Consider the following 15,700-nt stretch of genomic DNA (forward strand, 5'->3'; position numbering starts at 1 on the left):
TCTCCAATGGTTAAGTTTGGTGTGTTTTATACTCTTGTTTTATATTATTTATTATTACTTGTTTTGAAACAATTATCAATTAAAAAAAAGTTAGAAAAAGAATAATAGAAAAGAGAAAAAAAAGAGAAAACATTAAAAATAATATGAAAATAAAGAAATGTATGGTGGGACTGAGGATTAGGGTTAAAGCAAGGAATATGAAAACTAGGAAAAAAGCCACAAGAAAAACAATGTTTACAAAGAGGAGGGGATCAAGATTAGAGAATAGGTAGGCAGCTTATGTTTTAATTTTAGGGTTTGAAATATAAGTTCACGAAAGCTAGATTCGATAATTTCGAACTCGAATCAAATATATATCACTGAGTAACCCATTCATTTGCATTTCTACCTACAATTATGATATTCACTTTAATTAAAATAATTTTAACCAAAAATTAAATCTTACATTTAGTCTTATAAATAACATTTAAAAATTAAATCTTACATTTAGTCTTATAAATAACATTTAACTATCAAAGTATATGTATTAATAAATAAATAATTAATTAAAAAAAATGGAACAACTTGGATGAATCCATAAACTAAGAATCCCTTCTTATTATACCCTAACACAAAAATACTTATTTTCAGCCTTAATGAGATTCTGTGTTTGAGTTCATTAGACGACAAATTATGCGTCTAATTAAATTGTTAAGTGTATTTGTAGACATAATTAATCCATTGTTACATTTTTTTTTTAAAACAAATATGATAGTAGGAATGTTTTATACCAATAATGACTCTATAAATTGCAAGAAATTAAAAATTAAGTTGAAAGAGAGTTACAAATAAGCCCCAAGACCTGGTGAGTGCTGAGATAAAGGCTAAAGCCCTAGCGAGTTCGATCTCGTTTTGGGAACCAGACAATCAAAGATTTATAGATTTTGATAGCATTTTCGGCTGAAATGGAATTGAAATCGGAATCTTATACATTTCAGTTTGGATGGTGCTGGACTGTTTGCGATGGGAGTTGTTAAACCCTTTGTTCCCTCTTTCTCTCTCTCTTTCTCCCTCCCCTAAAGCCAGTTTTTCTCACATATAACCACAGATATAGATACATTAATGAGATGGATTGTTAGTGCAGGATGAACAAAGGCGACGATGTTGATTGGTGTTCTATGCAATGATTCTTTGTTATTTCGGCATGGAAAGCTTTTATAATGTTGGGCGGAAGTGATTCAGGAACAGTTCATTCTACTCCCATGTCCAAGTCACCCGAATCATTAGTCAGGATTGATGCTATATCTATAGACCTTACCGGTTCTATGGATAAGTGCGACGCCCCTGTGAAATGCACTCATTTCTCGATACGGTAAGCCTCTTATTATTAAAGGGTTTTGATTTCAATCGTTTTTTACAAGCTTAGTTAGCTTTCAGTAGAAAATAAATGTTCTTCCTGTATAATTTAGCATATAGTGTAGATTGCTATAGTTTTAGCTTTTGTCAAAGTCCTATTATTTTGATTCAATAAGTCTCATGTTGTTTAGACAGTGATTAACATACATATTTCTGGTTTTCTTTATGAAAATTCTCTATTTATGACCCAGAGGATATGTTGCTGAAATGCGGAAAAAGGATGTCAAGACTTGTTTTCCATTTCCCGTGGATTGTAATCATGATAAGCTGAACGAGTTGGCAAACAAAATCCTTCCTCCATTACATGCTCCCAAGTTCAGGTGGTGGCGCTGCCAAAACTGTTTGCAAGGGATCGGTGCAAAGGGTACTGCAGAAGAGACTGGATTGGTTGCTGAATGTTGCAAAAGAGGATACGTGATCAGTAATTCTAATGTAGATGGTTCTACCGCAGTTAAGAAAAATGTTTCGCAGATTGGTAAGTCGGAAAGAAGTAAAGCTGATGTCAGTGCTTCTGAGAAGGTTAATGGCCTCCAAAATCACATATTTTTGCCTAGTCTTACCAAGCAAAAGAAGCATGCTGTTGAATCTGCCACGACTATGGGTATACATCATTCCTATCTATGTTAACGTCTAGTATTTCCTAAACATTTTCACAGATTTACTGAAATTATTTATGTTTTGACTATAATTCTCTTATGCTTACTATAGCTACATTTTCCATACTCATTATTTACAAGTTGCAATTATATTATTGTTGTTTCAGTTTATGGAACTTCCTTCAAAGGGGCAAAATCTGGTAGCTTGATTGAATTTTGTGAGCCAAGCCACAGAAATCGTGACACTGGTGATGGTAGGATCCCCGAATTCTTGCAATCCAGTTCTCCTGTAATTTGTCAGACAGGAAATCTTAACTTTGCCAAAAGTAAGCAGTTATGTGATCCAGTAAATCATCAGGCACATGAAATAGATGGTGTGACTAATGAGGGTTCTGATATTTGGAGGGGAAGGGTAACTGGTATTCCTGCTGGAGTGATGGAAGAGCTTGATAATTCATCATCTGAAACTAATGCAGTCTTAGAAGGAACTAAAAAAAGGTATGGTCCGAATCATGATAGTTCAAACGTCTCTAAACGTCAAAGGGCTCGAAAAGTGAGGCTTTTGACTGAATTGCTGGGTTCAAAAGAGAATGAAGAAGATGGTCAAAAAGCAAGAAATGTATCTTGTAGATTGTTGGCGGATGCATCTGTAGCAACAGGTTCAGTTCCCACAACACAACATAAAGTTACTTCAGATGGACATCCTAATAAAGTTTTGGGCAATCCTAAAGGAAAAAGGAAAATGCCTAAAGAGAAAGATCGAAAAACCATAGAGTTGACAGACAAAGTTACTAAAAAGGTCAGAGTATCCAAAGAAGATGCCGAAAGTCTTACAATGAGCATTGAAAATGAAACAACTGAATCTGTTTCCGAAGGAGATGATTCTGCCGGTGCCAGCATGCAACCTACTGTGAATCACCTGTTTACACAGCATAAAAGTTATAGATCTCCTATTCTAAGTAAAAAGAACATAAAGCCACCTCAGCTTGATGATTCGGTTTCCTCGATGTCTTATAGTAAACAGGTTATAGACAAATGTTATCAAGGGAAATCAAGAGATTCAGAGAGATACCATGTCGATTCTCTTAGTGGTTTTTCCAAATTAGCAAATGATGCTCCAACGTGTTCCAACAGAAAGCCATATGTAACTAAGAAGAAAAATAAACTGCAACAAGCTGGATCTGGCCAGGTTTTCTCAGTGCTGGAGAGAAATTGCAATTTTTTAGATGGTCCGGATGTGAGACAAGGTATCAAGGTCTTGGGAAATGTTCCTAAACCATTAAAGCTTCAGTCTTCTAATGATTTGACAATGAGAAGACATCTAGGCATTCCTCCTGAAAACTGTATGACTAGGAAACAGCAAGATGGATGTTTTACTGTTCAAAGCAGAGATGGTGGGGATAATCTTTTGCCTCGGCCTTCAAGAGAAGATCAGAGAGGCAAAAGTGCTATGTATATTGGAGAGTCAAGTGTTTCAAGTAAATCTATAGTGGAATCCAGGAAACAATTACTTTGTGAGCTCAATGAGCAATCTGCGAAAAATACAAGATTCCATCTTCATGAGATGCAAAATTCTGTAGCTCATGCTGATATTGGTGGCCCGCCTCAACATTTATATTTGGTAAGAGCTTCTTATCGTAGATGCTACTATTGAGTCTCATAATTTATTAAGAACTGTTATGCATGACACATTCTGGCAAGCGAAGACCCATAATGAACTTTCAACAACTTTAAACTTAGTTTTGTTATAAATGAACTTAGAATTTGTGCAATAAATTGAAACTAACCCTTAATTTTAACAATAAAATATAAATCAACCTTTTTAACGGTTTGAAACTAATTCCTTTAACTTTCTTTTGAATGACCAGATTTTCCATCGTTAATGTTAGGAAGACCAATGGAAGTTTACTTTGTTAATAAAAGTTTATTTTGAAAACTCAATGATTATTTTGAAGTGAAATTGAGTTTAGAATTCAAAATTTATATCTTGCGCAAGTTCATGGTTCAGTTTGGGTTTTTGGCTCGAGTTTGACATTGGTTCAATGATAGTTCCCTTCAAATGTTTTTCAATTATCACCCATTCGACATCTTATATGTTTCTCTTTTCAAAATTTTGTTTCATTTTTTCCTGCTTTTTTTTTTTTAATTAAAGGAGAACTAACATGACACCCCACAGTCATGGTTCCCCGCTTAAACTCAAAGACCCGTGACTTTTTAGTCTCATAAGCCGACTCTTACCACTGGGCTACTTTGGTGGGATGGATATTTTTTTTCCTGTTTTTTCTTCTTTGCTTTTTAGATCAAAGAGTTGAATAGTTTCCAAAATTTTCTCTGACTATTCATATTCTTATATATTTTTCCGGGTTGAGGAGTATGTGGATACAAATACATGAAACTTTTGTAGTCGAATTCTTTTAATTTAGTTTCATAGATTCATGTAGCACTTCTTGTGCTTTGGGTCTACGTGAGATCTAATTTGCTGATTCTTCTTTTGTAGTTTGTTGGATTTCAATGTTATGCTTTGGTTCTTGAATCTATTTCCGTTAGAATATTAAAGTGAAATTATTTGGTGTTCTTAGCAGGGAAATAAAAAGTTAACTCGAGCTCACCTACAGTTCATACTAATAATTGAAACAATTATAAGACTCCTAATCTGAGATCAAAAGACAAATCATCTGACCCATACTTCCAATATCGTTCCGAGGATCCGTGTTTCATACATTAACCATTTTTCTTGATTTGGTTACCACCTAAATTAGATATTGGTGGGATTTAGATAGTTGTTTTTAGGTGTAGCACCGCCACTTTCTAGAGGTATGAATGAAGATCATCATAGCTCAATTAGCCTGCATTAAATTGTTGATTTTTCTAATTATTGGAATTCGGGTTTTCTTCTTGCTTTAATGGCTCTACACCTTTTGCATTTTTTTGTTGTTAAATAACATGTTTACAATGATCTTGCAGGACTTTTCTGGTCCTAGAGTACACGAGGAATCCACCAGAAAGATGCAGGAACAAGGAAACGATGACATTCCCATGGAGATAGTTGAGCTTCTCGCAAGAAAACAGTATGAAAGGCGTTGTCATGAGGCCGAAAGAAACCACGTGTTGACAGAGAGAATGAATCACATGAGAAATTCAGAACAAATGTATTATCCCAGAGCACATATCAATGGAGGGTTGGAATCTTCACAAGAGGATAATAACAATCCCTTAATGGTAAAACCTCCTCCATATGGAATGGACCAAAACATGAGTAGACTTGTTCAACAAAATGATAATAACAGTCTCTATGAGCAGCAAAATAGGAGCTTGTTAAATCCAAGGCAAATGAATGGAAACATGGAGTTTTCTGTTTACGGTGGTTCTTCATCAAAAGCCAAAGAGAAGATATCTGATCCCCGATCAGTTGTAAAATGGAGTGGTGATATGTCTAGTTTGGAATCTCACTACCAACACCATAACGGTAATTGGCCCAATCCAAACTGTCTGCCTTCCGGTTACAGAATACCCCAAAAATATCCAACTCAGTCGGACAATTTTGATCGTAAAGGAAAAAAGGCTCGAAATCTAGACCTGAATTTCTCAAACCTAGAACCCCAGATAATGGATTTCCATTATCAATCCTTCAGAAACACATCATCGGCCATTGATCTGAACAAAAACGCAGGAGGCTCTCTAGATCTACATGCAAACGAAACCATACCTGCCATGCAATTACTCAGCCTCATGGATGCAAGAACAAGGTCAAGCATGGATCATCATCAAAAGTCCAACCTTCAATCTCGACCGTTGTTTCCTTGCAATCTGCATCCGGCCGCGCACGATCATCTGTTCCCGTACGATCACGATCCTGTATGTCCTGGGAAATTTTGCGCTTGCTCCTCTAATGCTGCCATTCTTCAAAATGGCGGGTCTCAAAGGGGGGGAAATCATTATAGCGGTCAAGTTTCATTTGGCTCTCAAGAACGTCGCAACCCTAAGCCGCCACTCTTATCTGTAAATCCTGTTCGGGCCAAGCTGAAAGGACCTGTAGTGGATTCAGATATTATGACATCATCATTGCCAATACAGCACCATACTAATTTAGATGATCACAACACAAGTTCTTCTATTCCGCGTATTAGAAGTAACTACGAAAATCGTAACCTCTGCACTGTTAATCGCAACCCTGCCGACTTCACTTCACCAGGACCGGGAAATATGTATATGATAAGTGGCAAGGATCTCAAAATAGGACACAACAACAACAACAAGAAGCCACAAAGGGTGCCGAAAACGATCTACTACTCAAAAGAACACTCTCATCACCAAAGGTAACTAACTCTTTTCTAAACAAACTGACATGATTGCATTTTGGGTCTTATTATTATGTTAAAATTTTGAGCAGCTAAATGAGCCATACAAAGACAGACAGACAGAAGAACTCACAACCAACAGAATACAGCTCCAAATTCATGAACCATTGCTCAGAAAATTGAAAGCAGCAGCCTTTGTGTCTGAAAATTTTAGCTGTATATATATTTCATATATGCTTGTGTGATTTCATATATGTTTTTCATCCAGACTCTGGAATGAGCTGAAAGAAATAAAGGGAGTTGAAAGTTACAAGATAATTTAAGATTGAATTAATTAATTAATGAATGAATGGTGTTATGTAATCATAGATAGAGATCTTTGGAGGCAACTTAATTCCTTATATAAAAATAAATTAAACTCTTTTGGATTTTCATTTTATGAGTCATTTTTATGTGTAATCAATCTATAATCTTTATAGATCATTTTATCCATCTAAATTTATTACTTATTCAATTTGTTTTGATTCCATAAATATATGACTATTGTTTTAGAAAGTTATCATGATCTCATGTTTAAGGTTTTTATTTCAATTTAAGTTCTAAATTATGTTTATATTTCATGATAATTCAAATGTCATGAGTTCGATTTCTTCAAGAAACAAATTAAGCTAGTTCTCGTAATTAATAATAATAAAAAATTATATTAATAATAATAAATAAATAAATTGTGAGGAAATTGATGTTTGAAAAATGCCAAAAATATGAATGGAGTAAAATGAGAAAAAAACAAGAGGGTCTGTGTACTATTGCCTCCTCCATTATCATGTCTATCCATGGTGGGGTGCTGTCAGTTATCACTGCTCTGCGCACTTTCAATGACAAATTTTGTATTTTTCCCTTATTTTTTTTTATATATAATGAAACTAATTATTTATTTCTAATATAAAAAGAAAAGAAATTTTAAATAAATAATAAATAAAATAAAAATACAAGCACCCAACAGTTGGCGTACTGTAGTTATTACTACTGTTGACCAAACCACTTTTGACTAAACAAAACATACATGAAAATGACACAACCATGTCCGTTGAATCACAGCCGTTGATTCATTTCTACTGCTCAACCTGCACAACCAAATCAGGCCGTCCAATCTCCTCAAGTGTTTTCAATAACTGTGCACCTTTCCTCCTCCCTCTAGCAGTACAATCGCCGCTTTGAAGCGCTAACTCCACCGCCTTCGCCACCCACTCCGGCGCCTCCGCCGGTTCATCTCCACCGCCACCGCCGCCGTCGTTGGCGCAGAAAATGACGGCGAGAACGCTAATCGCGTATTCTTTACCTCTGGCTGTTGTTATTTTTCCCATTACATCTACCATTATAGGCACTGCTAAAGCGTGGGCTCTAACTTCTGCAGCTCCTTCTGCTACCGTACAGAGAAGTTCTAACGCCGCTAAAGCTCTCTCCGCCGCCGGAATCTCCATCGCCGATAGCGATTCTATTATACTTGCTGCCGCTCCACTCTCGACTGCCACACTCCGATTCCCCTCCGCCAAACAAAGTGCTAAAAGTACCTGGAAACCAATTTTTTTAATTTACATTTTTTTTTTAAATTGATGATTTCTCATTATTTTCAATTAAAATAAATACATTAATTATAATTATTTAGTACATTTTTTTAATAAATAATAATAATAAAATAGAGGACATCCTAATTGAACAAAATATCTTAAATCAGGGTGGCTTAAAACTTTTTTTTGGGTGGGAATAAACATAAATTTTGTTGTTTTTTTTATAAATTAGAGAAATAAATAATAAATTAATTAAAAAAAAAATTATATCATGTTTTTACTATAAATATAATAACAATAATTTCAGTTTGGACTTCAGCAAACCCATAAAAATAATAACAATAATTTCAGGTTGGACTTTAACAAATTCGAACCTTAACATTAATTCATCTCTAACCCAATAGACTAAATTGTTACGAGTTTAACAAGCACACTCAAACCTAACATAGATCTGTCCCTAACCTAATACACCAAAATGTCACAAATTTAATGAGTCAATCCAAACCCTAACCTAACATAGATCTGAATGTTACGAGTTTAATGAGTTCACCCAAACCCAATCATAGATCCGTACCTAACTTAATACACCAAAATGTCACAAATTTAATTAGTCTACCCGAGCCCTAACCCTAACATATATTCTAATGTTACGAGTTTAATGAGCTCACACCGAATCTATCATAGATTTCGAGTTTAACAAAGAGATAATGATAAAGATATTATGGCAGTTCTACATAATTAAAAAAGAAAAAAATGGAACTGGTTGAAAATATAATAATTTAAACTAAAAAAATAAAAATATGTAATTTCGATTTAAATAAAATGTTTAATGCAAACAGATATATATATATACCTTGGTGGCTGATTTGGCAGCCGGCGTGTGTGTGTCTTTAAGGGAGTCGAGCACCGCCACCATAACTGCAACTGGGCAGGCAGAGTGAGCGTCATCATCGGCGACCGCCGGAGGATTTGGAACAAGAGATCGCTCGAGCATATGAATAGCCTTGAACCGGTCTGATTCTGAACCGGAACTGAGCTGGATTTCGACAACATAAAAGAGTTCTTTAAGATCCGTAAGTGGGATCGGTTCCGGCAAAGGAATTGGGTTATAATTAACGGGTTTGTTAATCGGGTCGGAATTGGTGGTGGTGGAGACGGTGGTTGTGGAATTGAAGAAGACGGGTGAATTAGTGAGAGGAAATCTCCATTGTGTGAAGCTCTGTGAAGTGTTTGAAGAAGATGATGATTCGGATTCCGATTGCGGCGGCGGCGGCGGTGGCGGCGGAAGAAGGTGGTTTGATGAGTGAGGCTGCTGCTGCGGCGGCGGAGTGAAATGGGTAAGGGGACGAGATGGAGAAGATGGAGTGGTTGGACTGAGAACGGTTCGAGCACAATGACGAAACAACCCGCAAGAAAATAACGGGCGTGGGGCGGTTTTCAGCTTCGATTGCTGCTGCTGTGCCTTCATTGTTTCAATGAAGAAGAAGAAGTAGAGAGAGAGATTAGAGAGAGAAACAGATTCCGTTCTTTTCTTTCAACAGTTGAATAGAGGAGGAGGAGACTCACAAATTAAAATGGTGCAATCATTTTCCAGACAAAAAAAATAAAATAATCAAATTTAATTAATATATCTGTTTCAATTATTTTAACTATTTACTCCTAAATAAAAATATTTTAAATCAAATATTATAAAAATTACCCTGATAACCATAATTATAAATTCATATTTTTGTTACTTTTTCTTAACTAAGGCAGTTGTTTTTTCAGAATTCCAGCTTCATTCAGATGATTTAATCACTCTTTTTATATATATTTAAATATTTAATTTATTTTTAAAAAACAAAAAATATTTTTTTACTATTAATCATAAAAAACTAATTTTTAAAAAATTTAATCAAACATATTTTAAAGATGAAAAAAAAAACAATAACCACTGCATCAAACTAGTCCTAAGACAAAATTTGTTATAAAATATTATTTATTATATTTCAAAAAAAAAGTTAAAATAATTATAAAAAATAATATAAATCACATATAAATTATTGAAATAATCTAGAAAGAATAATAAATAATGATGAACGATGATTTTAAGAGAGTGTGAATGTTTTTTTAATAAAAAACTTAAAAGATATTAATATTTATAAATAAAATAAAATATAATAATTTAAAATAAAATATATTTTGATATTTTGGTTAATGAATTAATTGATTTGATTGATAAGAGAGTGATTCGAATAAAATAATATTTAATTTATTTTAGATTATTAGAATAACCCTACACCAAATAAAGCCTAACCTAAAACATTACCAAAAATCTGATTTTACATTGAGTTTGAAGAAAACAATTATAATTCCTCACTAATTTTTTTTAATCTAAATTACTCTAGTTGGAATTATTTTTCTCAAATATAAATGAAGATTTTATTTTAATAATCTGATAAACAAAATTAAATATATAATATCATTAATATATTTATTTATTTTTTATAAAAGTTAGTACAATTTTATCATATAATTTTTATTTTATAAAGAATATAATATAAACTGTATCTCCTAACTTTTAAAAACCGTACACAACAATAATAGTAATAAAAATTATTTGAAATAAAACGAGATAGAACATTAAATATAAACTAAGATCTTTAAACTCATTAAAATAACTTAAATAGTAAAAGTGGTTTTAAACCTTAAGTTGGAGTGTATAATTGATGTAGAAGTGGTTATTCTATGATTAATTTGGTATTTACCTTTATCATAAATATCATTTTCAGGCTAAATTAACGCCAATCGCTTTAAAGTTAATTTAAAAGAAATAAAAATAAACTTCCAAATAAAGAAAAAAAAAAAAAAAAAGTGAGATTCTCTTGAAAATTGAAAAGAGGTAAATATAATAGACAGATAGAATGAGTATGGTGCACTCAATTCCTTACTTTCTCTCAAATCTCACTTTTATTTTCAATATATAAGGTAAGGTCTTGTTTGTTTTATTTATTTATTAATGTATTAGGGTTTTAAGATTGAGAATGATAATTTAATTAGTTAATAATAAATGGTGGTCGCCGGCGGCAACATAGAGCTATTTCTCCTTACATTCCTCCATGGATCCTTCTTATCGTGCGCACTTCTTGCGATAATCTCAATCGCCTTGATATCTCTTTTCATCGCGTTTTCAATCACTCTATTCTCCATTGTTTTAATCGATTCTTATCACATTCTATCTTCATCCTTCTGCTCCTCTCTTCTATCCTTAATTAGACCTAATCTCCATTTGGCTTTCGTCATCATCGTCTTCAACCTCCTTCGATTTGCTCTTATCGCGTCTGCTTCAATTTCTAACCCTAATTTTCTCAAACAGATTCGAGCTAAGTTCAATGACGATGCTCTCTATCTTCTTCATCAAATCAAGAACTTCGCTGATTCCTGAGATCATTCAGATCTATCCGCACGCACAAACTGTGGCTATGTTTTGATGATGAATTTGAATTTGTAATTCAAAATTTATTTAATTAATTTTCTTTCTCTTTTAATTGTTTATAAATATCTGATTGTATTAGTTAGAAGAATGTGATTACATTGAAATTTAAAATTAACAAGAAAGAATGTATTTGATTCTATAATTCATTTAATTAATTCAAATGTATCTTTTAATGTTTGTATAAAAAATATATTTGTTTGTTTATTTTTATAAAAAAATAAATTTAAATAAAAAATTAGTTAATTTATTCTAAAATTAATTAAATATATGAAGAGGGAAAGATGGAGAAATTTGAGAGTTAGTTCAATATAATTATAGGAAAATTTGAAGATGTTTTAATTGCAAAAAGTGTCAGCCACTTTGCGAATGCTGTAGCGATTGTGAACGTCTCGCGATATAGACAATTTCGTTCAAAAATAAAATAAAAGTGTCACTTTTTTTTAAGGTCATTTCATCGTATGGAATATATATATATATATATATATATATGGATGAATGTTAGTGTAAAAGTATAATGTAGTAACTTAATAATAATTTTTTTTTAAATGATTTAAAATTGTATGAAAAATATTATTTCATTTATTTACTTTTTATTTTTAAAAGTTTAATAAATAATTTACTTTCATTTTTATTTTATATCAAATAAAAATAAAATAATATTTACTATTTATCTTATTAATTTTTAAAAGTGATTATAATATTAATTATGACAATTATATTAAAAATAAAGAAGGTATGTATAAATTTGTAATTTTAACCAAACAAACAAGAGCAATTGAATATATATTTTATCTATGTCACTAACTGTGACACATTACGCGTGTTACACGAGAATGCAAGATTTCATTTTAGACCCTAATTTATAAGTATTGCGCATTTTGTATCTTTAACTCTCAATATGCACAAATTCACAATCAACCACTTTTAGTAGCTATTATAATTTAGTTATATTAAAAATATATAATGGTTTTATATTATAATTAATAAAATTAATTTAGTCTAATTAGTTAAATTAAATGTCAGAATAATATAATATTATAGTCACATATTCAAACACTATTATTGTAATAGAAGTCAAGTTGGATAGATCTAGAGTAATTATTTTTATGTATATATTATTGTTCATATTTTATTGCAATAAGTTGGTCTTGGTTATATTTTAAAAAAGTGTAAGGATTTATTTGTTCCTATATATAAGTCTGAAGGACTATTTAAATTTTGTTCCATCAATATTCCTGACAACTTGAATATTTAGTTTTCTCCGGCCAGTCCTTGGAAATTACCGACTGAAAGCAAGAAGAGAGTCTGCCGGAGAAGATCGGAGAGCAGCCTCTTAATGGAGAATAACATGCACGAAGAGAAAACGGAAGTGAGAGAAGCTCTTCTACTAGATCAGGGCTCTAAGAAGGGCGGTTTTCGAACCATTCCTTTCATCATAGGTTTGAACTTACTCTTTTCCTCCATCGATTATCGTTCGATCGCTTGCTCTTCCTCTTTCTGCTTCCAGTTTTGTGTAATTCAATTAGTATGATTTTCAGCTAACGAGACATTCGAAAAAGTTGCCAGTTATGGACTGTCATCGAACATGATAACCTACTTGATGAATGAATACCATTTGGAGATGATTTCTAGCTCCAATATTCTCTATTTATGGTCCGCCGCTACCAATTTATTCCCCGTAATCGGTGCATACTTCTCCGATTCCCTTGTTGGCCGATACCGGATGATCGCCTATGGCTGCATTTTCAGCTTCCTGGTAAATATATATACACATATGCGTTCCCTTCGTTTGATTATTTGAAATTGTCTGAATCTGAGTTAATTTGTATGTTTCGCAACTCATGATCTTGAGTTTTTCTCTCCATTACTGAAATGTCAGAGTAGTGTGCTGCTATGCTAATAGGTTTAGTGAATTCGAACGAATTGACTTACAAGATCTTCCAATTTTATTATTAACGATATGATAGGGAACAGTAATTTTGTGGCTGACGACTATGATTCCACAAGCAAGGCCTACTCCATGTGTAGATTCATCCAACAACTCATGTATCTCCCCAACAATCTTTCAACTCATGTTTTTGTGTTCTTCGTTCTTGCTCATGTCCATTGGAGCTGGGGGTATCCGGTCGGCTTCAATGGCCTTCGGCGCAGATCAGCTCCAAGATGATGCACAGAACTTGAACAGAACAGGTGCCATGGAGACGTACATAAACTGGTACAATGCTACCTCCGCATTGTCAGTTGTGATTGCGATGACATTTATTGTGTATATTCAAGATAACTTGGGATGGAAAATTGGCTTTGGGGTTCCTTTCGTGCTCATGTTCTTATCAGCCCTTTCTTTTTTCTTGGCTTCCTCTTTGTATGTGAAATCAAAGCCGAATTCCAGCTTGATCACAGGGTTTATTCAAGTGATTGTAGCTTCTTTCAAGAAGAGAAATCTTCCTTTTCCATCAATTGAAAAGGATTTGTTGTATCACCACGATATGAATTCTATACTAGCCGTTCCTAGCGAGAAAATAAGGTACACATTTATGATTTGTCCATTCTCATTATTTTCATATTTGTTCTAAGATTTCTCGCCCTTAGTTCTAAGAAAGCATCCATTCCTTAAAAAGATGTTGTGCCCTTAGTTCTAAGAAAGCATCCATTCCTTAAAAAGATGATCGATCTTGAGACCTCAACCTCTCAAGTTCAAACTCTTTACACTTGAGTTAGTTTGGTGGTTTGGGTGATAGACCATCATTAGTTTTCTTTCATATGTTTTAGAATCCAAATTTCAATTGTAAAAAGGCATTTAAGGAGAAATGATTCTCATTAATGATTGGTTCTTGGACGTAGGTTTTTGAACAAATCTTGTATGATCGAAGATCCAAATGAGGACCTTAGTCCAAACGGAAGTGCATCAAATCCATGGACCCTTTGCACTGTGGATCAAGTGGAAGCCTTGAAGAAACTAATCATGCTAATCCCTCTTTGGTCCACAGGGATCATCCTGTCTGTAAATTTCAGCCAACCATCATTCCCAGTCTTGCAGGCTGGTTCAATGGACAGACGCATCACACAAAATTTCCAAATACCAGCCGCATCCTTCTCCATATTCATGATCATTTCCATGGTTGCTTGGATATTGCTATACGACCGCGTACTCATTCCAGTAGCATCTTATATTCTAGGAAGGCCTGCACGGTTGACCCCCATTACTAGGATGGGACTAGGGATATTCATATCATTCTTATCCATGGTTGTGGCAGCTTACGTGGAGAGTGTGAGGCGATCTCTTGCAATACAAGAAGGGCTTGTGGATAATCCGAAAGGTATGGTTCCAATGTCCGCGTTTTGGCTATTGCCTCATAGCGTGTTGATGGGTGTGGGGGAGGCACTCAATATGTTGGCTCAGATGGAGCTGTATATGTGTGAGTTGCCTAGAGGTATGACTAGCATTGCGGCTAATCTTTCAACCATTTCCATGGGTTTAGGTGGAGTATTAGCTAGCCTTATAATGACTAGCATTGATGGGATTACCAAAGGAGGAGGAAATGAGAGTTGGATCTCTAGTAATATTAACAAAGGTCACTATGATTACTTTTATTGGGTTCTTGCTGGCCTTAGTTTGATTAATGTTTTCTATTTTATGGTTTGTAGTAGGCATTATTATGCCTCTATAAGAATGAATTGAAAGTTTTACATAAGACTTGAAAAAAATTTAAAAGTTTGAGAAAATTTCTATGTCGAATTCTGTGAGAGCTTGATTGGAGGCTTGAGATTGATTGTTTTTCCTTATGTTTGATCGGGATCGGGATGTTATTTATAGCCTTCATAAGTTAGTTGAAGCAACAAGTGAATCGAAGGTCGTTAATGACTTTTTTCAGCTTTGAATCAAATGGTTTAGTTGAGTATCGGCGATGTTTATATGTTCGTCGTGAGAAAGGAGAATATCCTCGGTCGCGCACGCGTGTCTGGGTGCTCTATTACCATCCAACATTTCGTCTGCGTATGAGCCTCGGGCATTAGCCAATCCTGTGTGATGCGAAAACGCTTGTTTTTTTATTAAAGTGGGCTACGCGGTATGTCCTTACCCTTTGGATAAGGGTCCACGTGTTGAATCGAATGGGTCCATGTGTTGAATCGAATGGTTGCGTGAACTGTTAGACTTTATTCATGGTTTTGGTCACACTTGATAAATAACGTTTCTTAAGTCCCCTTTAAAAGGGGAATTTGAGCAATAAAGGGGGAATTTGTGCAAATGACCATAAAAATGACTTTAAATGCGTCGGTGGTCACCCCATAATTTTAATTGCGTTGGTGACCCCTTTATATTTTTTTGACGAAAATATCCCCGAGAAAACGTTCTTTATATATACTCAA

At 33.9% G+C, this 15,700-nt stretch overlaps 3 protein-coding genes across 3 annotated transcripts; 2 read left to right on the forward strand and 1 right to left on the reverse strand.

Annotated features, from left to right (window-relative positions):
* The first annotated feature begins 814 nt into the window (after nt 1–814).
* LOC124944686 (protein EMBRYONIC FLOWER 1-like) lies at nt 815–6,721 on the forward strand. The gene is made up of 5 exons (XM_047485012.1): nt 815–1,351; nt 1,587–1,996; nt 2,159–3,612; nt 4,956–6,307; nt 6,382–6,721. The coding sequence occupies exons 1-5, from the start codon at nt 1,200–1,202 to the stop codon at nt 6,383–6,385; spliced, it is 3,372 nt and encodes a 1,123-aa protein (XP_047340968.1). The 5' UTR covers nt 815–1,199; the 3' UTR covers nt 6,386–6,721.
* Nucleotides 6,722–7,239: 518 nt separating this feature from the next.
* Nucleotides 7,240–9,403, reverse strand: LOC124944462 (protein SCAR). The gene is given in 4 exon segments (XM_047484718.1): nt 7,240–7,860; nt 8,711–8,962; nt 8,998–9,033; nt 9,035–9,403. Coding segments are annotated over 4 exon segments (1,038 nt in total). The 5' UTR covers nt 9,326–9,403; the 3' UTR covers nt 7,240–7,401.
* Nucleotides 9,404–12,632: 3,229 nt separating this feature from the next.
* LOC124944461 (protein NRT1/ PTR FAMILY 1.2-like) lies at nt 12,633–15,034 on the forward strand. Its single transcript, XM_047484717.1, has 4 exons — nt 12,633–12,771; nt 12,871–13,088; nt 13,300–13,856; nt 14,174–15,034. The coding sequence occupies exons 1-4, from the start codon at nt 12,669–12,671 to the stop codon at nt 15,009–15,011; spliced, it is 1,716 nt and encodes a 571-aa protein (XP_047340673.1). The 5' UTR covers nt 12,633–12,668; the 3' UTR covers nt 15,012–15,034.
* The last annotated feature ends 666 nt before the right edge of the window (nt 15,035–15,700 follow it).

This window comes from Impatiens glandulifera, chromosome 7 (assembly GCF_907164915.1).
Source record: "Impatiens glandulifera chromosome 7, dImpGla2.1, whole genome shotgun sequence".
Classification (NCBI taxonomy): Eukaryota; Viridiplantae; Streptophyta; class Magnoliopsida; order Ericales; family Balsaminaceae; genus Impatiens; species Impatiens glandulifera.